Raw genomic sequence first — 24,091 nt, forward strand, 5'->3', positions numbered from 1 at the left:
GGTCGCTGCCCCTCTGCCTCCCCCTCTCCCGTTCTGCAGGGCTTTAGAGGAATCTCGGGGCACCGCGGGATTTGCTCGTTCCGCTCATGGAAGAACCCGCAGCCAGGAGGAACCATGAGAAGACGAGGGACTGGAAACAGCCTCGGGGGGGGGGGATGTTAAGAGGCCGCCGAGCTCCACTCAGAGCTCCCAGCCCAAAGCAGAGGCGGGTGCCTCGTGTCGCACGGGCCGTTTGCTGCCACCAGCCTCCAGAGGAGGAAGTCCCTCGTGTCACCCGCAGCCCTGCGCCCAGCAGGGTCCCGGCCTCTGTGTCCCCCCCTCCCGGGCTCTGCCCCGGAGGGTCCGTGTCACCCGCGGGGGGGGGAGGCAAAGGGACGCTGGGGAGGGGCTGGGGGAGACCCCGGGGAGCGGGAAGGGACAGGGTCCCCGCGGGAGCAGCCGCCGGAGGCGTGAGGCCGCGCAGCTGGGAAGGGGGTTCAGGGAAACGGGCCCCGCTGCCGAGCTCGGCTCAGCCCTGAGCCGGCGATTAACTCTCATTTACTTCAGGAGGATTTATGAGCGCGTTTAATTGCCTCCCCGAGTTGGGCTGGAGTCAAGAGCACTTTCCGAACGCTCCGTCAAGCCGGGACCTGAGCAATTAGAAGGGATTGGTGCTGCCGGTGAAGGGAAAGGCCCCGCTTCAGCCCAGGTTCTGTTAGGTCCGGGGGGGACGAGGGGCCCCACAGCTGACTGGTGGGAGACCTGGGAGCGCTCCGGGGGGAGACGCTGGTGGACACATCCCCCCCCCCCCCCTCCCAGCAGGTCCCTCCGTGGCCGGAATGAGCACCTCAGCGGGACGGGGACTGCGCCCGCTGGCACCGCGCCCCGGGGCGCAGGGATTGGGGTCACCGCGGCCGGGGATTTGGAGGCGCGGGCTGGCGCCGGCGGTAATCCCTGGGGAGGCTCCGCAGCCGGGGATGAGCCCGTCCCGCGCCGGCTCCGTGTCACCGCTCCCGGCTCCTCAACGCCTCCAAAAAAACGACGTGAAAAAGAACTTTGCGCGGAGCGGAGCGTCTGCGGGAGCGGTGACGGGCGAGGGCCGGGGGCGGAAAAGGGAGCGAGGGCGAGGAGAAGAGCCCTGGGCAAATAAACAACATTTTGGGGGAGCTTTGAAAGATTTTTACGAGAGCGATTTCCTACGACGCTGCAACAGCCGTTTTTCAGGGCGTGCGCTGCGGGGCAAAGAGGCTGAATAGAATTTTTCAATAAATAGAAAAAGGCCTGAAGTGACCAAGATCAGCGTTTCTTTGCCCGAAAGCGTTCAGACTTGCAGCTCTTGGCACCTTCTCTGTTAAAGGGGAAAGAAAAGAATTCGCTGAGAAGCAGCAGCCTCCTCCCTGCCTCCTGTGGGTGATCACAGCAAGAGGCGAGGGCTCCGTCCCCCGCAGCCCCGGGGACAGGTCTGGGGTCCCGGCGAGGGGACGGAGCAGTTCAGGGCTCGGGCCGGTGCCCCCAGGGCTGGGGTCGCTCGGGGCGATGAAACCCCGGTCGCACACCCAGGGAGGGGTGGAAAAGCTTCCCGGGGATGCGCGTGCCCCAGCCGGGTGCGGGGAGCCAGGCCGGTGCGAGCCCAGGGGCCGCGGGTCGCTGTGGCTGGGGGCGAGGAGTCCCCAAGGGAGCCGGGCGGCTCCAGTCCCCGCAACCCCCAAGTTTAGGGAAGATGGTGGGAGCAGCGTCCCCAAAACCGGGGCTCCACAGCGGTCCCGGGGGGGAGATGGGGGGAGACAACCTCCCCTCCCGGCTCCTCGGTGGCCCCGGCGGCGGGAATTCCCAGGGAGCCGGGTCAGCACCGGCCCGAGTGATGGTGTTTGAGCAGGGACAGGGCTGGGAGGAGGATGAGGATGAAGAGGAGCTTCCCCACCCCTCAGGCCATCGAGGAGGGGGAATGCCCTCCCGGAGCCGAAATGAAGGGACGGGAGGCGGCGGGGGGGTCGCTGCATCCATTCTCGTTTATTGTTAGCACACCACACACCTTCCGCTTGGCACTTATTTTTTTTTATGTATTTCTTTAAAAAACAGAGAGGCGGGAGGGGGGGGGGGTCTGTGCCCCGGCCCCCCCCGGCTCAGCACAGGGGAGTTTTAGAGCTTTTTTTGTTTGTTTGTTTGTTTGAGATTTTTTTTTTTTTTTTCCTCCTCCCTACCTTTATTTTCTTTCAAGTGTGGTCAAGTGTAATCACTTCCAAACCAGACAAATAAATAAAAAAAAGAAATACTATTTAAAATAATAAAAAAAAAATAAAATAAAAAAAAAAATAAATCAACAACGGCCTGTGGCTTGGGGAATGTGCCGGAAGCTCCCCCAGCAGCCGCTCGCGGGGAGAAGGGGGGAGTTTCGGGAGGGTTTGGTTTGGTTTTTTTTTTTGTTTTGTTTTTGAAAAGGACAGTATCTCTCTTTTTTTTTTAATATACTACAGCCTGGAATTCAGTGCAATAGATACAACTACAGTGCAGGTAATGAACTATACAAAAAGTCGTCCTAACCATGTACAAGCCTTTTTAGTCGCTATAGAAACTATACCTTTGCATCTGTACCTTTTTTTTTTTTTTTTGTATACATTATACAAGGTGAATATACTCCAGGAATATTTACAGTACGTTGCTCCTCAAAATCAGAAACGCTATAACTTAAACGTCTACTATTAACAACCATTGAACAAAAATATATATAATATAAATATCTTCCAGTCTATACACAGAGCGGGAAACGGATGTGTCCGCGTGACTCCGGGGCCGGAGGTGGCAGCGATGGGGGGGGGGGGGGTGTCGCTGTAGTGTGTGGCAAATATTGCCGAGATTAACCCCAAAATAAGAGACGCCCCCCTCCTTCCTCCCCCCCCGCTTTCCTTCTCCACTCCCGGGTGAAATTCAGGCAGAGGAGAGGAGCCGGGGCTCCGCGACGGGATATTGGCCTTTCCCGTCAGGAAACACACCCCCCCGGGGGCTTGAAATCAATGCGACTGCTTTAAAAAAAAAAAAACAACTCGGTTTTGTTCTTTTTTTTTTTTTTTAAAAAAAAAAAAAAAAAAAGGTTGGTTTAGATTTAGTCAAATTTACGTGATTTTTCTACCATTAGAACGTTAAAAAAAAAAAAAAAAAACAAACAACCGTAAGTTTCCAGCTTTAAAAACTTCCGCTACGTGATTTCTCCTTAAATAACCTATCGCGTCGTTAAAAGTGGGGGCCGCCCCCTCCCCCGCTGGGGGGGCCGCGCGGTCGCTTTGTAAAACACCTATTATTGGCTTTGAAATCCTGGACGCCAAACCAGCTAAAAAAAAAATAAAATAAATGGTTCCTAGCAGGAAAAAAAAAAACAAAAAAAACAAAAAACCAAAAAACCAACAAAAAAAATAGTAAAATAGGTCAGTCTGTCCCCGATAAACCGGGGGAGGGGCAGGGGGGGGTGTCTGGAAAAGGGGTGTCTGCGCGAGAGCCGCCCCCCCTCCCCTCCCCGCTCCCTCCCTCCCGGTTTCTGTACAAAGGATTTGAAAAAATAAAACCCAAACTGGGGGGAGAAGGTGGGGCCGGGGGGGGCCGCGGGGGGGGCGGTTAGACCTGGGAGTCGGCGCCCAAGCTGTGGAACTCGTCCGGGGTCTTGTCGCTCTGGCCTGCACCCCCCTGCCGGAAACCAGAGGCGATCTCATCGAAGGTCCGACCCTTCGTCTCCGGCACCTTGAAGTAGGTGAAGATGAAGAAGAGGACGAGCAGCACCGTGAAGATGATGAAGACGTAGGAGCCGCAGAGTTGCTGGGAAGGAGAGAAGAGGAGGAAGGGGGTGAGCGCGTGGGTGGAGATGGTGCTCCGTCACCGGTTCCGGGAGCTGAGAGACGGACCATGGCTGAAGGACCATCTGGTGGACACCCCGCCAGGGTGGTCCAGGACCTGCTTCTCCTTCCCTTCCAGAGATACCTCAAGTTGGAAGGGAATCACAAGGATCATCAAACTCCCTGCTCCTTCCCCAGATCCTGGCCCCATCCCGCTTCCCCAGTGGGTTTATCCGAGCAAGCCATCCCTGTCCAAGTGTTAGGACTCAAGAGAAGTCACACCAACCCCACTGCTGCCAGGCTGGCGCCCCCAACCCCGTTCCCACCAAAAGCGTTAGGAGATGATTACCGCGATGTACTGGAAGCCCATGCCCACGATGAAGTTTGAGGTCCAGTTGGAGAGTCCGGCAACGGCAAAGGCAGCAGGACGAGGGCCTTGGCTGAACAGTTCTGCCACGATAAACCAAGGGATGGGGCCTGGGCCGATCTCAAAGAAGGCCACAAACCCAAAGATGGCCACAATGCTGATGTAGGACATCCAGGGCATTTGGTCCTAGAGCAAGGGAGAGAGAGAAGGTTGGTTTGGTGAAGGGGGATGGAAGCATCTGGTCATCCCAGATAACGAGACTCAAGCCAGCATGGTGCTGGTAGAGCTTCCTCTGGATCAGAGAGTGGGTTTCTGGGACCTCAGGAGATGCAGGCAGTGGGGACCGCTCCACCATCACCTCCAGGAGGACAAGTCCTTCCTCCTCTCCAACCGGACCTCCCCCTCCAAGCCACCACAGCGAGGGGCAGCATGAGGACATCCTCCCAGCCCACCCGTCCCCTCAGCGCCCACCACTCACCAGCAGCGTCAGGGCGATGGTCATGAGCACGGCACAGCCCGCCATCCCCGCCAGGCCGATGAGGTGCAGGGTCCTGCGTCCGGCTCGTTCCACCACGAAGAGCTGTCGGATAGAGACACGTGTCCATCAGCAAACCCCCAGCCTGAGGGGAAGCCCCCCTTTTCTCCACCTCCCCTAGTGAGAGCTTGATGGGCCAAAACTCACCGAAACAACCGTGAAAGCTGTATTGACCACACCGGAGCCAATGGTGGCATAGACAGGCTGCTCCACACCAGACTTCTCAAAGATGCTGGTGGAGTAGTAGAAGACCTACAAAGGGAAGGGATGTCAGGTCTGGCATCAACCCACCAGGTGACCCTGACCTGGAACCTACACAACCCAAGTTCTGGGTGAAACAAGCTGAGCCCACAGCATCTGTTCCCCCCCCCAAAACTCACCGCGTTGATCCCCGAGAGCTGCTGGGACAGCTGCAGGACGATGGCGATGAGGATGGGCTGCCGATACATGGGGGAACGGAAGAGCTCCATGATAGTGACCTTCTTCTCCCTCATCATTTGCCGGCTCTCCTCCTTCATCTCCTGGAGGTCGCTGCTGACGTCCGTCGTGCCACGCAGCTTCTTGAGGACTAAGGCGAAGAGGTGGAGTCAGGAGCAGCTGAGGACCCTCAGTGTGGTGGGACAAGCTCAGGGACAGGGGTCACTCACCGCTCTTGGCTTTGTTCTCCTCGTTGCGGTTGATGAGGAGGAAGCGGGGGCTCTCGGGGGCGAAGGGCAGGATGATGCACTGCAGCAGGGCAGGGACGAAGATGAACCCCAGAAGCAGTGGCCAGAGTGAGTCATTTCCCATGATCAAGTCCAAACCGAACACCTGAGGATGAGAGGGGTTGAGCCACCCTTCCCCAACTCTGCTGTCCATGGGTGCACTACGGGCTTGGACACCCACCAGAGGGGCATGGACAACTGTGCTGCTTCCAGGTGGCCAACAGGCATCATGTTATGACACCGCCCATCCCAAACCTTAAGATCTCCCAACATTCCTGCTCCTGCTGAGCTCCAGGTCCACCCCTCCAGCCCCTTCTGAAGGGCCACACAGACCCACAGCACGGACAATGCTCTGTGTGAAGCCCCAGCCCCTGCAGACCCTGATGAACATCAGCATCAACCAGAAGGAACCCACCAGCTGGTTCTCCAGCACTTACCTGAGCAATGAGGATGCCCAAGACGATGCCAAGCTGGTGGAAGGTCCCCAACGCGCCCCGCAGTGCAGTGGGTGACACCTCACCCACATACATGGGCACGAAACCGGTGGTGAGGCCGGAGTAGAGGCCAATAATGAAACGGCCGAGGATGAGCATCTCAAAGGACAAAGCCATCTTGGAGAAGCCCATGAGGACGGCAGACACGAAGGCAAGAATGTTGGACATCAGCATGGAGTTGCGCCTGGGGAAGGAAGGGAGGAGAGTGAGGAGGACCACAGTGGTTGGAGAGGCTGAAGGGGTGTCAGAAGGACCCAAACATCAGCTCGTGGAAGGAGGGAGCTGTCCCTGGGATGGGGTGGGGCCGTACAACCCCCGCATCGGGGTCCACCACCCTTGCTGCTCACCGTCCAAAGCGATTGACAAAGAGCCCCACGGAAAAGGATCCAATCATGCCTCCGACAGAGAAAATGGCAACGGAGAGGGACCAGAGCGTGGTGAGGGTGGCAGGGCTGATGGGCTCCTCATATCGGTACAGCCAGGTACGGTTGTAGAAGTCCTCAATCACCTAGGAAAGAGGGGGGAGAAACCAAGCCAGGGGTTAAAACCATCTCCATTTCATCTGTGCCACTGGTGTTACGAATTGCCCGGCCTCAGCTCAGCCACCTACAGCCCCTTGGCCGGTGAGCGTGGCTCACAAGACAATGCATCACGGAGCCGGGAGCCGCCCAGCCAGTGGCTCCGCTCCAACCCAAGGGAGGAAACCTGCTGGGATGCGCAGGGGAAATGCAGCCGGACGGGTTCTGGTCTCGCCCTGCCGAGACTTGGCGTTGCCAAAATACCTCTTTCGCCTCGCCAGGCGGGCACTGGGAGGTCACGCTCCTCCCCAGGGCATGGCAGGCGGGGAGGGATGTCTCCATCCCCACAGGAGAAGCAGCATGGCGGGGGGGGAAAGGACAGAGATGCTGGAGGAAGGCGAGGAAGACAGCAGGGTTACCTGGGCAGCTGGAGGTGACCAAGACCAATTCCCATCTCCCTGGACACTCCCTTAAGCTGAATTTCTAGGGTTTTTTTTTCCTGTAATACTTCCATAATGCAATACTTCTGCTCTAACTCTGCAATGCTTCTGCAATCCAAGACAGGTGCCTGGTTTTAGTTACAGTCTTGGCAGAACACCCCTTTTTTATATATTTTCTATATCTTTTGAATGTATTTCTAAAGCCAGCCCACTGCTGAAAGCTTCAAGTGAGTTACTTAAGAGTCACCCATACTCAAAACAAAGGGTGTTTTGAGTAACCCGCCCAACCAGCCCATCTCTGGCTGGAAGGAGCAGAGGTTTCATGCAGCTGCTGCTGCTGGACATCGGGTGGCTCAGAGACCTCGCTGCTTCAAAGGGTTTCGCCCGCGCTCAGCTCCCGGTGAAGTATTTGCACAATCGCGCTTCGTTTTCTAGTTTTCCCATCGCTTCAAGCACAAACGAGAGCCCCTGGCAGAGGCAGCGCAGGAAACACACCCCACGCTTCACTATAAATTTCAATAATGTAATTTTTTTTTTTAAGTTGTTCCTTTTACAGAGGCCCTAAACCATTAGGATTTCAATATTTAAGTGATTTTGTTTGCCTCCTGCTACATCTGGAGGTTTTGATGCTTTAGGGGCTTTTTCCCCTTTTCCTAACATCCCCAAAAGAAATAATCAATATTATTTGGAGCCCCCAGGAGTGGCTCAGGCTGTTGGGGGGGGGGCAGTAAGCAGGTCTCTGCACACACCCCACCAAACCTTGCAGTGCTCTAAATTCATCCCTACTGTCCCAAAAGCCTCCAGCTCTTCCCCCTTGAAGCAGAAAAAGATCAATCCAAGCGACAGTGGACACCCCAGCGCTGGCTGAGCTACCTCAGGCTTTGGCTTATGAAAAAAGAGCACCCATATACCCTTCTCCTGGGCGCCTTTCATCCTGCAAAAAAAAAAGATGAATGGAAAAGCCCACCATGAGCTGGTTGTTGGGAGAAGAGGAGATGAAAAACTGTGAGTTTAAAGTGAGAAGTATGAAAAAAAAAATTGCATTTCTTAAAAGTTGGGGTTCTTTCACACACACACCCCCCCCTGTTTAATTTCAGTTGAGTGTTTTCTACCAGCCCTCGCCCGGTTTCGGGCCGTCCCCTCCACACATCACGTCTGCAAACACCCCACAGACACCACGCCGCTGGTTCAGCAGCGGGAGGACTATATTAAGAGGACCACAAACCCAGCAGCCAGCCCTCCGCAGGAGAAAGGAGCCTTTCTGCGAGGCCGCTGCCCGCTGCTGCCAGCAAAGGCTGTGGAAATGCTGCAGCCAGGGGGAGGATGCATCCCAGTCCCAATCCTACTCCTCAATACATCCCAATCCCACGCCCCAACGCAGCCCCATCCCAGTCCTGTGCCCTGACACAACCCGATGCATCCCAATCCTGTATCCCAACCCCAATGCTGTACCCCAGTTTATCCTGATGCATCCCAATCCTGTATCCCAGCCCAAATGAATCCCCACCCCAATCCTGTGCCTCAGTTCAGCCCAAACCTGCACCCCAGTTTATCCTGCACCTTGATGCATCCCAATCCCAAAGTATCCCCATCCCAATCCTGCATCCCAGCCCCAATGCATCCCAACCCCAAACCTGCACCCCAGTTTAGCCCAATGCATCCCCATTCCAATCCCACACCCTGATGCATCCCAGTCCATCCCAACCCTGCACCCTGATGTATCTCCACCCCAGTCCTGCGCACTGATGCATCCCCACGCTGTATCCCAGCCCCAATCCTACGCCCCAATTTATCCCAGTCCTGTGCCCCAGTTTATCCTGATCCATCCCAACCCTGCGCACTGATGAATCCCGATAGCAATGCACCCCCATCCTGCACCCCAATGCGTCCCCATCCCAATCCTCCACCCCCATCCCGCACCCCAATTTGTCCCCATCCCAATCCTGCACCCCAGTGCGTCCCCACCCTTAAGGGTGGGACAAACCCCCATGCCTGGAGCATCCCACTACCCAGGACAGCACCCACCCTGCCTCCCCTCATACCCCCCCATACAATCACCCCAAATCATTTCCCCCATCGGCTCTGCACCCCAAACACAGCATCACTCGCTGGGTGACTCACTCCTAAAATACACAGCCCATCCCTGGCCCAAGCCCCAAGGGTTTAATCCTAAAACACACAAGGGAAACTGAGGCAACACCCATCGGGGGGTCTGTAGGAACTGGAGCTCAGTGCTGAGGGAAGACCCCGGCTCCGCCATGGTCCCTGCCCAGGTCACCGGGAGCAGCATCTCCTGGGTCAGGGGAGGAGGCAGAAAAATCCTTCAGCCACAGGGAAGCGACGCATGTCCTTAGGATGCAGGGCCAGGTTCCGATGCAGGGTGGCAGTTACAGAGCACCCGCTCCCCGTGGCACCGGAGCTCGGGGAAAAAACAGGGCAGCTGCCAGGGAACAGCCCCCCAGCATGTTTCCAGGGATTTCCTATCTCAAAGCCGTTTCAAACACTGCTTCTGTCTCCCATCTCTGGAGCGGGATGCTCTCAGCTGGCCAAGGACAAACATCGCCCGTGTGGGTCGGTCCAGGGAAAGGCGAGACCGGGTCAGGATTTTTCAACGGCACGATGTTTTTGGCAGAGACACATGCACCGTGGCCATGGGTGCAAGCACCGAGGGTGCTGGACGGGAGCCACAGCCTCCAGCCGCGTGAAGTCCCTCTCAGGCCACTCAGAATGATTAAATACAACTTAATGCAATACCTCAAATAAAGGCAATTTGCATATTTTTGGCTCTTTACACGCTGACAGGGGTCTGGGAAGTTTCTACGCGGGGTCTTCTCTCCTGCAGGGAGTTTTTCCAGTGCTTGACGTGAGATTTTGCAGCCCATTTGCTGATCACAGAATGATACGGGGCTGGAAGGGACCTCTGGAGATCTGATAATGGGATTAATAATCTCACGGCATGAATCCTGCCTCGGTCATTTTAATTCTTTGGGATGGTGCACCAGAGGCTGTGATGATGCTCGGGGACGGGCTCTGCTCTCGCACAGCAGCAGCTGGACCCCGGTTTGTCCTTCCACACCTCACCCCGGCAGCGGAGCGTTACCCGGGGCACACTGTAAGCACCACGTGGGATTTCCGAGCTAACACTTCCAAGCTGCTAACACCTCCAAAAGCCATGCAATTTGGGGAAAGTCAGGTTTTTTTAAGGCTCCCACGTACCTGCCAGTCGCTGAAGAGCCCTGGCGCTATGCTAGGGGAAGGAGCAAACAATTCCCGTGGTCATTGCCCCCCCCCCCCCCCCCCTTTGAGACAACCCAAACCCTAATTAGCTTTCAGACCTCCGCTAAGAGTAGGGGTTAAAAATTACCCCGGTCCCACCCAGAGAGCATCCTGCATGCGTTCCTGGGATTTCTCCCGGCAAAAAACGCTAAGCGAGGAGGAAACTAATTCTCCTGGGAAGGCGGGAGCTAAACAACTCCCTTGCAAATCTCATTACAGGCAGTAAGCTGCCTAGCGGGATGTACTATTTTAGCCGGGCTGGCGGCAAATGCAGGTTCGTTTTCGGGCACGGGGCGGGGAGGGGGGGGGTGGTGGAATTTTTCTACGGCAAAGTTGCTCGGCACACGCTCACCTTTTGCGGAGCGTTGATGACGCCGGTGTTGTAGCCAAATTGCAAAGAACCCAGCACCGCTCCTCCCACGGCAAGCATCAGGCGAGCCGTCATCTGCAGGAAAAGGGGGAAGAAAACAAAAAGGAGGGGTTAAACTTGGGGTCCCAGCTATGCCCCCACCACCACACCACCCCCCCCAAGCATCAGAGAGGTCCCCCAGCACTTCTCTCCCAGAACTACATGAGGAGGAGGGATGCCCTTAAGGTTGTGAGCACAAATATCCACAATAAAAGAGAAAACTTGCCTTTTTTTTTTTTTTTATGGCACCCACATGGGCTAGGGGGAAAAAATACTGTTTGGGGATTCCAGGAATTTTTTTGCCTCCAGAGTAGGGCAGGTTTTATCTGGGCTCGCAGGGTCCCCTCCAAGGGCTCCACGTGACAGCCAGGCAGCACGCCAGCACGAGATGCTTTTGTTGATGCTGTTGGCCGGCCGAGCATTGTCCCGGCATCGGCACAAGGATGCCCCAGACAGCCACCACTAACGAAGTTTTTGCATTGGAGCCTAATTAACAGTCGCTAAGCAAAATCCCGGCTATTTGGCAAACCCTTCGCCCGCCTCCTCTTCCTCCTGCTTAAGTCAGAGCGACAATCGGAGCCTTGTTTGGGAGCGGGGTCAGGGCAGGCCAGCACTCGGGCCACCTTCGTTAACAGCCCAATTATCCCAGGCAGGAGATTTTCCCGGTGCTCAGCTCCGAGAACCAGGATCCGACATTCCCAGTTAATCAGCTTTGGGATGATCCACGTGAAACTTATAAGCCCCTTAATTTTGGGGGGCTGGGCTCTTCCTGGTTATCCCGGGTACCGGTGCATCACCCGAACACAAGGATGCTCCCCCGGCATCCCAAGGGATTGGTGCCATTCAGACCCCACCTAAACGCAAATCCTAAATCGGGAGGGCTAATTGCAAAGCACACGCAAAGAAAATAGATATTTTCTTATTTAAGAAGTTGGGGTTTTTTTAATAAATAATATAAATAAATAAGTGCTGCTCACTGACCTCGCCTCTCCAGCCAAGCCACCTCCCCCTGAGTTAAAGTTTGCAGGGAAAAGCAACAGGGAATAAAGCCAGACCTGTTAATGAAGCTCATTAATTAGTCTTGGCCCCAACACAACTTATCAGGGAGGTTTTGGCACTTGGTTTTGGTCAGCGCTTCTGAAGAAACCCACCCCGAGAAGAAAATGCCCCGCTTGGGAGGGCAAAAACAGGCTGGAAAGTTGCCGGTATCCCAGAAAAACAAGGAAAAAGACCAAAAAAATCCAAAATTTCTGACTCTGACCTTGTCCATCCACCCGCTGCTCCGCAAAACTGCAACGGGCAGCACCGGGACTGCCAAAAGAAACCTGTGCTTGAATAAATGTTGTTAAAAAAAAAAAAAAAAAAGGTTTTTTGCGGGATTTTTTTTTTTCCCCCCCTTTTGCGGTGATTTTTCTTTGCTTTTTGGGGGCAATCCCTTGCTTTTTGGGTAGCAACTTTTTTTTTTTTTTTTTTTTTTTTAAACTTTGTTTCGCTAAAGGCTAGCTGGGCCAGCCCGGGAAGCCGATGAGCGATCCCCCACGTAGGGCGAGCGGGCAGGTGAGTCACGGCGGCACCGTGCCACAGGGATGGGGATGCATCACAGCAGCATGAACTTTGCTCCGGGAAAGCAGCAGGAAGCAACACCTCTTCGCCCCAATGCAGCCACACTACCCCACCAAGAATTAAATAATAAAATTCTAAAAAGAAAAAACAAAACCAAAACCAAAAAAACCAACCCAAACACACCAAAACAACAAACTTACATTTTTAACCTTTAGCAAAAATTAAAAGATTATGTTTCGATTAAACTCCAGCAGCTTGAAGAGGCAAAGGGACAGAGTTGGTAGGAAGCTGCCGGCATTTTTTGGAGGCTCTCCCCGGGCAGGGTCAGCGTGAGTCAGCTCCTCCCGCTCCCTTCAGGCTTCCCAGTTCCAAACACGCTGCCCGGCCCGATCCGGGAGCCTTTCGGCTTTAACCTCGCCATTAAAGGAGAGGCTTAAGATGGCGAGTTAGAGAGAAAAAAAATAAATAAATAAAAAAGTTGATTTTTAAGGGCAGCCTTGCATGGGAAACTTCTGCAAAATCACGTGTGGGGTTTGTTGGGTTTCTTTTTTAACTGCTTGCAGAAAACAGCAGCTTTATTTGGAGTTTAGGGGGGAAAAAAAAAAAAAAACCAAAACATACTTCCCCTTCTTGCTTCTGTGCAATGAAGTTATTTACAGCCTGGAGATATCCAACACTCCTGGTTTTTTCCCTACTAACTCCTATACCTTATAGGAAGATGAGCACAGCACTTGTGATTTTAATAAATTAATTTGGCTTTTTCATGCTTCCTGCTTCCTTCATTGCTCAAAGGCGGAAGCTGGGACGCTCCGAACAGACACCGATCCGTGGGGTAACAGCAGCCCCCCCAAACCCACAGCAGGCTGCGTTTGGATTTACAACTTATGTTTTTGCCCTTTTTTTTTTTTTTTCCCCTTCAGCACAGAAGGATTTCAGGATGCTTCCTGCCTCATGGAGCAAGGAAATGAATAATCCCTTTAAAAAAAAATAATAATATATATATAAAAAAAGTGTCCCAGGAGGGAATTCCGGGAAAATCCACATTTAAAAAGAGCCCATAAGAATTAGCCACGAGTCTTTAATGAGCATCCTGGGGGCTGACTGTAAGAGGTCCTGTCCTGGGACAGATGCAGGGGGTGGTGGTAGGGACGGGGGTGCACCCTTGCAGCATCTTGCACGCTTGTTTGCACACTTGTGCACGCTCACCGGAGTGAAGATAACCAGATCCGGCCATTGCCCGGGATAAGACGGCTACACCTTGGCTGCCAGCCCAGGAAAAACTTACGCACCCACCGAGGGCTGGGTAAAACCTGCTCCTAAAGCCACGGCATGTGCCACAGCGCCAGCGTTTACCCACTGGGGGGGGCAGCCAAAAAGTGGGGGGTAACAGCAGCACCGAGGGGATCAGCCGAGATTCTGGGGGGGGGAGGGGGACGGGGGGGCATTATCGGCATGGGAGAAAACTCATGGCGAGGGGAAGTGGAGTCAGAGCGGCATTATTTCATTTATTATTTTTCTTAAAGGTCAGCCGGGGACGGCGACATGAGCCTTCCGAGTGTTGCAACCACAAGAGTGTCTGCGACGAGCCCGGGAGATGTTTTCGCATGCAAAGAGCCGGGGCAGCCCAGCTCCACGGGCAGAAAAGCATCTCCAGCTTCAATAATACTAAATTTAAGGGTTGGGGGATGAGATTGTTCCCCCTCCTCCCAGCACCCCCAGCATCCCTGCTTCAATAAGAACCCTTTTTCTCCCCCCCCCCCCCCCCTTGCAAAACGCGCTCTAGATTTCAGCATCGCCCATGAGAGCGCAACAAATTGGTCCTGCGATTAATTACCTTAAAATAAATTAATCATTTCTAACCTAAGTTTATCTAATGGAGCAGTTATTAAGATGGAAAAGCAGAGGGAGCGCGTCCCTGGCTCCCTTAACTCCGGAGTTAAGCCCGGCCGGCAGCGCATCAGATTTCTTCGTTACGAGAGCAAATTTCTTTTTAATTCCTGCCCCCATCGACGCGCTGCCGGCCGGCACGTTCCCGGCTCCCAGCCCCAAACGCACACTCCCCCCCCCCCCACCCCCCCAAAAAAAGAGCGCTGGCGTAGAGTCGGTTTGAAATAAACCTATAAAAAAATATAATATATATATAAACATAAATTTAATTTTTTTAAAAACCCTAGCTTTTCCAATGCTCCAAAGCTAGGAGGGAAAAATAAGGCGTTGTTTGCGGGGGAGAAAAATAAGAGGAGTCATTCCCGTAACATCCTTCATTGGAATAAAATTATTATTTTTTGTTTTTAATTACGTGTTGCCTGGCGCTTTACAGCACCGGGGAGCGAGTTTTTTATTGCCTTCCCTGGAAAAAAGAAAAGAAAAACAAAACCCCAAACCCCTACATAGTTGAATACATCCCAAAACGCTCCCAGGAGGGAATATTTTGGGGGGCAGCGTCACCCGGGGAGGCCAGAGCAAGCGAACCCCGGGGTCTTAACGTTAACGACCCCGCCGCAATTAACTCACCTTCCTCATTTAGGGCCTGATGTCGCATCGCTTTATTATTATAAAACAATTTGAGGCGGGTCGAGGCGCTGAGGGGACTCGGCTGCTGCCAACCGGCCGAGTGAGTTTATGTTATTTAATAATTCAGTTTTGGGGGCGGTTAAATTGATGGGAATTGGGTCAAAATGGAGCAGAGAGCTCAGGCTGCGCTGCGACCCGGCCGGACCCCAACCGGGCCGGGGGGGGGGGGGGTGTCCCGGGGGTGTCGTCGTCCCCCGGTATCACCCCCCAAAAGCAAACCCGGCACTTTTAGGGCCTCGTTGCCTTTTCCCCACTCCCAAAACGGGGCCAAAAGTGCCTATTTTTAGCCCTTCCCTCTACGTTTTCTCGCCTCAAAAGGGGTTTTTCACCCCAAAACTCCTTCCCGGCTGCGCCGCGAAGCGCCGAGGCTGCGGGTCGGGCTGTTTGGAGGTGTTTTCTGAGGTAAAATTTTGTTTAAAAAATGCTTTTTTTTTTGCCTGGCGTCGCCTGCCCGACCCGCCCGCGCCTGCCGGCGGCGCCGGACGCCAAGAGGCGACCAAACGGCCCCCCGTTTCGCCCCTCCTGCCCATAAAACCGGCTCGGCGGCGGCGGACCGCCGTTCCGCGGGTTGTGTAACGCGGTGCGGTGGGGGGGGGGGGGGGGGGGGAGCGGGAAGCGAGGGGTGGCTGGGGTGCGGAGGGTCGCGTGGCGGATCGGTGGGTCGCGGCGGGCGCTCACCTTGCTGCCGGTGTCCATGGCGGCCCCGGGGCGGCGGCGGGCCGGCGGGGCGGGCGGCGGGCTGGGGGGGGCGGCGGAGCGGCGCGCGGCAGAGGAGCGGAGCGGTGGCGCGCGGCCGCGGCGGGGGCATTGAAGCGGCTTAAGAACGCGGGGCGCGCGGGGGGCGCGCGGCGGCGCGGCCGCGGCGGCGCCCATTGGGCGGCGGCGGGGGAGGGGGCGGGGCCAGGCGGCGGCCGCGGGAGGGGGGGGTTGTTTGGGGGGAGGGAGGCGGGGCGAGGGGGGGCGTGCGCGGGGGTGTGGGAGGGGGCGCGCGAGGGGCGGGGCGGGAGCGCGTGTGGGGCCGCACGTGGCCGGGGGGGGGGGCGTGCGGGGGTGTGTGTGTGTGTGAGAGTGTGTGTGTGTGTGTCTGTGTGTGTGTGTGTGAGTGTGTGACTCCGTGTGTGTGTGAGAGTGTGTGTGTGTGTCTCTGTGTGTGTGTGTGTGAGAGTGTGTGACTCCGTGTGTGTGTGTGTGTGAGAGTGTGTGACTCCGTGTGTGTGTGTGAGAGTGTGTGTGTGTGTCTCTGTGTGTGTGTGTGAGAGTGTGTGACTCCGTGTGTGTGTGTGCGTGTGTGTGTGTGTCTCTGTGTGTGTGTGTGAGAGTGTGTGACTCCGTGTGTGTGTGTGAGAGTGTGTGTGTGTGTCTCTGTGTGTGTGTGTGTGAGAGTGTGTGACTCCGTGTGTGTGTGTGCGTGTGTGTGTGTGTCTCTGTGTGTGTGTGTGAGAGTGTGTGACTCCGTGTGTGTGTGTGCGTGTGTGTGTCTGTGTGTGTGAGAGTGTGTGTGTCTGTGTGTGTGAGAGTGTGTGACTCCGTGTATGTGTGAGCGTGTGTGTGTGTCTCTGTGTGTGTGTGTGAGTGTGTGACTCCGTGTGTGTGTGAGAGTGTGTGTGTGTGTGCGTCTCTGTCTGTGTGTGAGTGTGTGTGTGTCTGTGTGTGTGAGAGTGTGTGACTCCGTGTGTGTGTGTGCGTGTGTGTGTGTGTCTGTGTGTGTGAGAGTGTGTGACTCCGTGTGTGTGTGTGAGAGTGTGTGTGTGTGTCTCTGTGTGTGTGTGTGAGAGTGTGTGTGCGTGCGTCTCTGTCTGTGTGTGAGTGTGTGTGTGTCTGTGTGTGTGTGTCTCTGGGTGTGTGTGACTGTGTGTGTGTCTGTGTGTGTGTGTCTCCGGTTGTGTGTGTGCGTGTGTGAGTGTGTGTGTCTCTGTGTGTGTGTGTGTCTGTGTGTGTCTGTGTGTGTGTGTCTCCGGTTGTGTGTGTATGTGAGTGTGTGTCTCTGTGTTTGCGTGTGTGTGTGTGTCTCTGTGTTTCTGCGTGTGTGTGTGTGAGTGTGTGAGAGTGTGTGTCTGTGTATGTGTGTGCGTGTGAGTGTATGTGTGTGTGTCTGTGTGTCCATGTGAGTGTGTGCACACGTGTGTGTGTCTGTGTGTGCAAGAGTGTGTGTGCAAGAGTGCATGTGAGTGTACATGTGTGTGCAAATGTGTGTACAAGTGTGTGTGCGACTGTGTGCATGTCTCTGTACGTGTGAGTGTGTACATGGGTGTGTGCAAGTGTGTGTCCAACTGTGTGTGAGAGTGTGTGTGTATAAAAGAGTGTGTGTGAGTGTCTGTGTGTCTGTACATGTGTGAGTGTACATGGGTGTGTGCATGTGAGTGTGGGTGTACGTGTGTGTGTGTACAAGTGTGTGTACACACGTGTGTGCAAGTGTGTGTGTACATCTGTGTACATGTGTGTACATGGGTGTGTGCATGTGAGTGTGGGTGTACATGTGTGTGCAAGTGTGTGAGGGTGTATATGTGTGTGTACACGTGTGCGCAGACATGAGTGTGTGAGTCTGTGTGTGAGTGTGCAGGTGTGTGTATGTGTGTGCATGTTTGTGCATGTGTGCGCATGTGTATGCAAATGTGTGTGTACATGCCTGTACATGTGTGTCTGTGCACACATGAATGTGTGTGCATGTCCGTATGCATGTGTGTCTGTACATGTGCGTACATTCTATTTGCACACGTGTGTGTGTGAGTGCATGAGCCTGTACATATGTGTCTGCACACAAGTGTGCAAGTGTGTGTACCTACAAGTGTGAGTTTGCACACCAGTGTGTGCTTGTGCATGTGTGTGTGCAAGTGTGTGTGCCTGTACATGTGTGCCTGTCCCTGTGTGCACGTGTGCATACATGTGTGCCTCTGTGTGTTCACATGTGAGTGAGCAAGCATGTGTGTCTGTACATGTGCCTGTGTCTGTGTACACGTGCCTGTACATGTGTGTGCACATATGAGTGTGCATGTGTGTGTGCACCTGTACATGTGAGCGCTTGTGCACGCACTTGGCTGCAAGCCTCAGCTCTGTGTGTGTGCACGCACGTGTGTACATGTGTGCATGCACCCGTGTGTCTTTCTGTGCGCGTGCACTCACGTGTGTGCAGCTGTACACGTCTGTGTGTGCCATGCATGTGTGTGTGCCATGCACCGGTGTGCCTGCATCCATACACGCGTGTGCTCTCCTGCGCGTGTGCGTGAAACCGCCTGCAGGTGCTCGCCTGGCTACGTATGTGCGTGCACACGCGTGTGTGTACATGAATGTGGGTGCATGCACGCAGGAGCTTCCCTGCGAGGCCCTGGTGAGTGCACACGCGTGTGCAACAGGCCCTGCAATGACAAGGGTGTGAAACCCGGCCAGGTGTGAAACCCTGCGGCCGCTGCAACACCTGGAGCCGGTGCTACACCCCGCAGTCGGTGTAACACCCTGCACCAGTGCGATATCCCAGGCCCCGTGCAACACCCCGCAGTCGGTGCAACACCCCGCACCTGATCCACTACCTCCAGTTCGGTGCAACACCCTGCCCCTCGTGCAACACCCGGACGCGGGGCAATATCCCACACCCGGGGCAACACCCCGCACCCGGTGCAGTATCTCAGGCCCTGTGCAACACCCTGCCCCTGGTGCGAATCTCCCTGTGCCTGGTGCAACACCCCGCACCCAGAGCAACACCCCGCACACGGTGCAACACCCCGCACACGGTGCAACAGCCCCCATCGGGTACAAAACCCCACAGTCGGTGCAATACCCCGCACGTGGTGCAGTATCCCAGTCACACCCAGTGCAATACCCTACAGTCGGTGCAACACCCCGCACCCGGTGCGGTACCCTGTGCAATACCCCACACTTGGTGCAATATCCCCGTCCCTGTGCGAAACGCCACAGCCAGAACAAAACCCTACACCCGCTGCAACACCCCACACCACTGCAACACCCCACATGTGCTGCAACACGCCACATGTGGTGCGACACCCTACATCAGGTACCACCCCACACCCCGGGCAACATCCCACATGCGGTGCAGACCCCGCACCGCTGCAACACACTACATGAAGTACCACCCCACACCCACTGCAACACCCCACATGCGGTGCAACACCTTACATGAGATACCACCCCACACCCGGGGCAACACCCCACACCCGCTGCAGACCCCGCATTGCTGCAACACCCTACACAAGGTACCACCCCACAGACGGTGCAACACCCTACACAAGGTACCACCCCACATGCGGTGCAAACCCCACACCACCGCAACACCCTACATGAGGTACCACTGCACAGACGGTGCAACACACACATGCGGTGCAGACCCCACACCACCGCAACACCCTACACGAGGTACCACCCCACACCCAACGCAACAGCCCACATGCAGTGCAGACCTCGCACCACCGCAACACCCTACACGAGGTACCACCCCACGGACGGTGCAACACCCTACATGCGGTGCAGACCCCACACCACCGCAACACCCTACACGAGGTACCACCCCACACCCAACGCAACAGCCCACACGCGGTGCAGACCCCGCACCACCGCAACACCCTACACGAGGTACCACCCCACAGACGGTGCAACACCCTACACAAGGCACCACCCCACATGCGGTGCAAACCCCACACCACCGCAACACCCTACATGAGGTACCACCCCACACCCGGCGCAACAGCCCACACGCGGTGCAGACCCCGCACCACCGCAACACCCTACACGAGGTACCACCCCACACACGGTGCAACACCCAACACGAGGTACCACCCCACACCCGCTGCAACACCCTACACGAGGTACAACCCCGCACCCGCTGCGACCCCCCAGGCGCGGGGCCGGGTGGGGACAAGCCGACACCCCCCCACCCCCCCCCCCAACTTTTCCCCTCTCCCCCCTTCCCCAGGGTGCGGGGGGTTTTTGGGGGGCAGGCGGGGGCCGGGGGGGGGCGAGGCGGGGCCGGGGGTGGATGTGCCGCCGCGCACGTCCGCCAGCCCCGCCCCGCGTCCCCCCCCCCCCCCCCCCCCTCCGCGCACGGGGGGCGCCGGGGGTCCCGCCCGGGGACGCGCCCGCAGCGCTTTGTCCACCCCCGCACCCCCGAATCTCCCCCCTTTCCCCCCCCCCGAAACCCTGAATAAAAAAAAAAAAAAAAAAACGTTAAAAAGCATTAAAATCATAAAAATAATTTTAGAAAATTTTCAATTCCCGCCGTGATTTTTCTGCCGAAAAAAATGCAAAAAAGCGCTAAGAATCGCAAAAAAAAAAAAAAATTTCAAAAAATGCAAAACCAATGAGAAAAAAATGCAAACAAAAATTTTCCACAGCAGAAATTGGGCCAAAATCCCCCCAAATCCAAGTCAACAATTAATTTTATTTTCCCGACGCTGCAACTTTTTGCCCCAAATTTGGTCATTTCGGGCGAATCCTCTAAACTCCAATAAATCTCCATTTTCCCGTTTCCAGCCCCCTCCGACATTTTTTTTCTCTCTTTTTTTTTTTTTTTTTTTTTTTTTGCTCATCTCAAATGGGAAACGGGGACTTTTTTTGCTGATTTGGCATTTGTGTGATGGGGATAAAAAAAATAAAAAAAGGGTGTCGGGCGGGAATGCTGACGGAGGGAAAAGGGCCGGAGGAGGGATAATCCCGGGATTTAGAAGAGATTTTGTCAGTCCCGTCCCTTTGAATGGGGGGAAAAAGGGTTAAAATAACATCCCGGGGGAACTGCAGGGGAGGGGGGAGCGGGGAATGGGGGAAGAAAAGGGGAAATTGGGTGGGGTGTTTTTTTTAAAGGGTCAAGGGGGAGTTTTGTGCGAAGGCCAGAGGCCACGGGGATGGGATTCGGGAGTGAAGTTGGGGTGGAGGCCAGAAGCCATGGGGATGGGCTCAGCTCCTCCAAGAGGTTCCAGTTATGGGGAAGACCAAGACCATCGTGATGGGCTCAAGGACTCAAGTGACAGTGGAGGCCAGAAGCCATGGGGATGGGATCCGGGAGTGAAGTTGGGGTGGAGGCCAGGAGTCACGGGGATGGGCTCAGCCCCTCCAAGAGGTTCCAGTTATGGGGAAGACCGAGGCCATGGTGATGAACTCCAGGATTCCAGTTGTGGTGGAGGCCAGAGGCCACAGGGATGGGCTCAGCTCCTCCAAGGGGTTTGAGTTACGGGGAAGACCAAGACCATGGTGATGAACTCCAGGATTCCAGTTGTGGTGGAGGCCAGAGGCCACGGGGATGGGCTCAGCTCCTCCAAGAGGTTCCAGTTATGGGGAAGACCAAGACCATCGTGATGGGCTCAAGGACTCAAGTGACAGTGAAGGCCAGAAGCCATGGGGATGGGATCCGGGAGTGAAGTTGGGGTGGAGGCCAGAGGCCACAGGGATGGGCTCAGCCCCTCCAAGGGGTTTCATGGTGAGGCCAGAGGCCACAGGGATGGGATCCGGCAGTGAAGTTGTGGTGGAGGCCAGAAGCCATGGGAACGGGCTCAGCCCCTCCAAGAGGTTTGAGTTATGTGGAAGACCAAGACCATGGTGATGGGCTCAAGGACTCAAGTGACAGTGGAGGCCAGAAGCCACGGGGTTGGGCTCAGCCCCTCCAAGAGGTTCCAGTTATGGGGAAGACCAAGGCCACGGTGATGGGCTCCAGGATTCCAGTTGTGGTGGAGGCCAGAGGCCACGGGGATGGGCTCAGCCCCTCCAAGGGGTTTCATGATGAGGCCAGAGGCCACGGGGATGGGCTCATCCCCTCCATCCTCACCCTCTTCCCTGCCGTGGATTTCGGCTCTGACTCACCCGCGTGGTGTGTGTGCACACACACACTCACACACACACCCCCCCGGCCACGTGGCCGGCCAGATTTCTACCGAAAAACGTAATTCCCAGCAGACGAGGAAATCCGGTCTCCTGCATATCCCTCCCCCATGTCCCATCACGTATCGTCTGACGAGGTCGTTATCTCGCGGCCTCTCCCATTCCTGCCCCTGTCCCCGGTGTCACGGAGGGACACGGACGTCCCAGTGACACACGTGGGGGGGGGTGGGGGTGGGGCAGCGGCTCCTATTTTTTTGGGCAAAGTCCAGGCTGGGACAGGCTTTCCAAGGATGATTTTCAGGCAATAAAATCGGCATCACCGGATGGCACAAAGGAGGGGATTTGGCTTTGCCAGGTCCCGATGCCATCGGTGTCTCCACAGCCCAGAATCACGGATTATCCCTAAAAAAATTTAGAGAACATTTTAGCACTCGACCCCCGAGGTTGAGCATCCTTTGGGTGGGTTAGTCCGCTGCAGGGGGGGAATTTATTTCAATATTTCCAGCCTTGTGGAGCTTTAAAATAAGTCCCTGAGCCAAAAGAGGGAGTTTTTTTCCCTTTTAAAATCCGGGCAAAAATCCCCCAAAATGGGATTGCCGGAGACGCACCATCCCAGCTTGTCCCCATCCACAAAAAATCCTGGAAAAAAAAAAAACAAACCCAAAACACTGGAGCTGGTAATTCCTATTGCTGTTTGTACGACAGTCCCGGCCCCCAACAGCTGGAAGCAGCTGGCAACATCTGGCGGGCGCCGCAGCCCGGTGACCCCATTGCCGCGCCGGCCTCTGGCAAATTGGGTCAAACCCCGGCGGTTTTGTCACCGTGAGGCTCTTTGAAGGTGCGGGTTGAGCCGGGGTCAGGCCGGGAAGCTGGGGAAACATCCTCCCAGGTGATGAAATTTGGGGCGAAGTCCGTACGGAAATGGGGCTTGGGAATGACGTTGGGTCGGGCGATGCCGCCACCACCTTTCCCGGGGATTTCAGCTCTGAAATCTCACGGGGTGGCTTCGCCGGCGGGATTCGGCGTCGCTTCCCACAGGGGGGGGTTTGGCTCCATCCTTATCCGGGGGCTGCTCCGGCTGCATCCCGGCACCCCTCGGTCCGGCTCCAAGGGATGTGCTGGAGCATCAGCCCCATCACCCCAACCCCTGGGGACACCGACGCGCTGGAACACTGGGATTTAACATCTGGATCCTCTTGGATTTAGCTTTTTCTTGAGTTAAACCCCTCTCCTCGCCGGGCTGGGCTTAAAGTGCATCAAACCCTCCAGGCCTTGGGTTAAAGGCAGACTCTGCGTCCAGGAAAGCAATAACGCAGAACCCAATAAAAGCAATTATTGTCATTTAATTTATCCCAATTCATAAGCATCAAACCTCCTTTAAAGTTTTCCAGGCAAAGCAAGGACTTTCTACTCCTAAACTACGCTGGTTTTGGTGCCTTTTCACCCTTTAAAGATGGAAAAGGTTGGAAAATAAAGGCAATTTCTCATTTATTCATTAAAGGAGGGAAATTACCCCCGCGTCCCGGGTCCTGCAAAGGTTGATTTTGCGTTTCAGCCCTTATTTTGCATTTTTAGGGCAACCCGACGTTGGATGGCGACCATGGGGAGAAAAGAGGCCGGGGCTAAAAATAACCGGGTGAGTCACGCGCGGCGCTGGGAGGTGTCGTGGCGACGGAGCCGAAAACCATGGGAAGGGGCGGGGGAAAAATCCATTTTCCCTTCGGCTTCGCACGGTCGTGCGAGAGGATTCCTCTTCCTCCTCCAAGGAGAAAGAAAATGGGGGATATAGAGATATATAGAGATTTATAGGGATATATAGGGATATATAGAGAGACACATATACACATATATACACACACACATATATATATATTTAATGCTGCTTTTCCGTGCTCGTAAAAACCCCTCAGACTTTCAAAATTGCAGAAAAAGGGGATTTTTTTTTCCCCCTTTCCCAGACCGCCGCCATGAAATAATTCCCATTTGCCGGAGTTTCCTTCTGCGGGAGCTATTTCTGGAGCAAAAGGAGAGCGGCTGTTAACGATAACAATTAATCATTCATGATAATAAGCAGATAGCGGCCACTCCCGTGTCTTAATTTGCAGGGATGCTCCTTTTTGTTTGATTTTTGATTAATTCGGTTGGTTTTTTTTTCATCCCATTCCCACGGCGTGGACGGTGCCAAGGGGGAATTTGCAGGGTTTGGAGGGTTTGGGGGGTTTAACCACCGGGATTTTCTCTGCTTGGGGAGAAAAAGGGTGGAATAAAGACTTTTTTTGCCCGTTGGCTGCCCCGAGGCCGGGCACCGGCGCGTCCCCAAGGCCACCGACCTTGGCCCAAGGTCGCCGCGATAAGGGATGTGTGAGCAAGAGTCACGGCGGGGGCTGGGGGGGGGAACCCCGAAAACTGCCTCCGACAAAGCCCTCCCATCACCCCACAACGAGCATCCTCCCCGGCATCACCATCCCAGAGGGAATCCACCCAAAATTGCTCCGGATTTAGGATTTTTCCAGGTTTGGGGGGATATTTTACAGCAGCCGGATCCCGCCCGGCGCCGAGCATCCCATGGAGCCTGGAGAAATTGTGGATTTGGTC

General features: G+C 55.2%; 1 protein-coding gene across 1 annotated transcript; it reads right to left on the reverse strand.

Moving 5' to 3' along the window:
* Positions 1-2,174: 2,174 nt before the first annotated feature.
* SLC2A1 (solute carrier family 2 member 1) lies at positions 2,175-15,376 on the reverse strand. Its single transcript, XM_074161696.1, has 10 exons — positions 15,359-15,376; positions 10,487-10,579; positions 6,248-6,408; positions 5,844-6,084; positions 5,350-5,512; positions 5,083-5,270; positions 4,850-4,954; positions 4,646-4,747; positions 4,150-4,353; positions 2,175-3,783 (listed from the first exon to the last, which is right to left on the reverse strand). The coding sequence occupies exons 1-10, from the start codon at positions 15,374-15,376 to the stop codon at positions 3,586-3,588; spliced, it is 1,473 nt and encodes a 490-aa protein (XP_074017797.1). The 3' UTR covers positions 2,175-3,585.
* Between the last annotated feature and the right edge of the window lie 8,715 nt (positions 15,377-24,091).

Source organism: Numenius arquata, chromosome 20 (genome assembly GCF_964106895.1).
Source record: "Numenius arquata chromosome 20, bNumArq3.hap1.1, whole genome shotgun sequence".
Taxonomy (NCBI): domain Eukaryota; kingdom Metazoa; phylum Chordata; class Aves; order Charadriiformes; family Scolopacidae; genus Numenius; species Numenius arquata.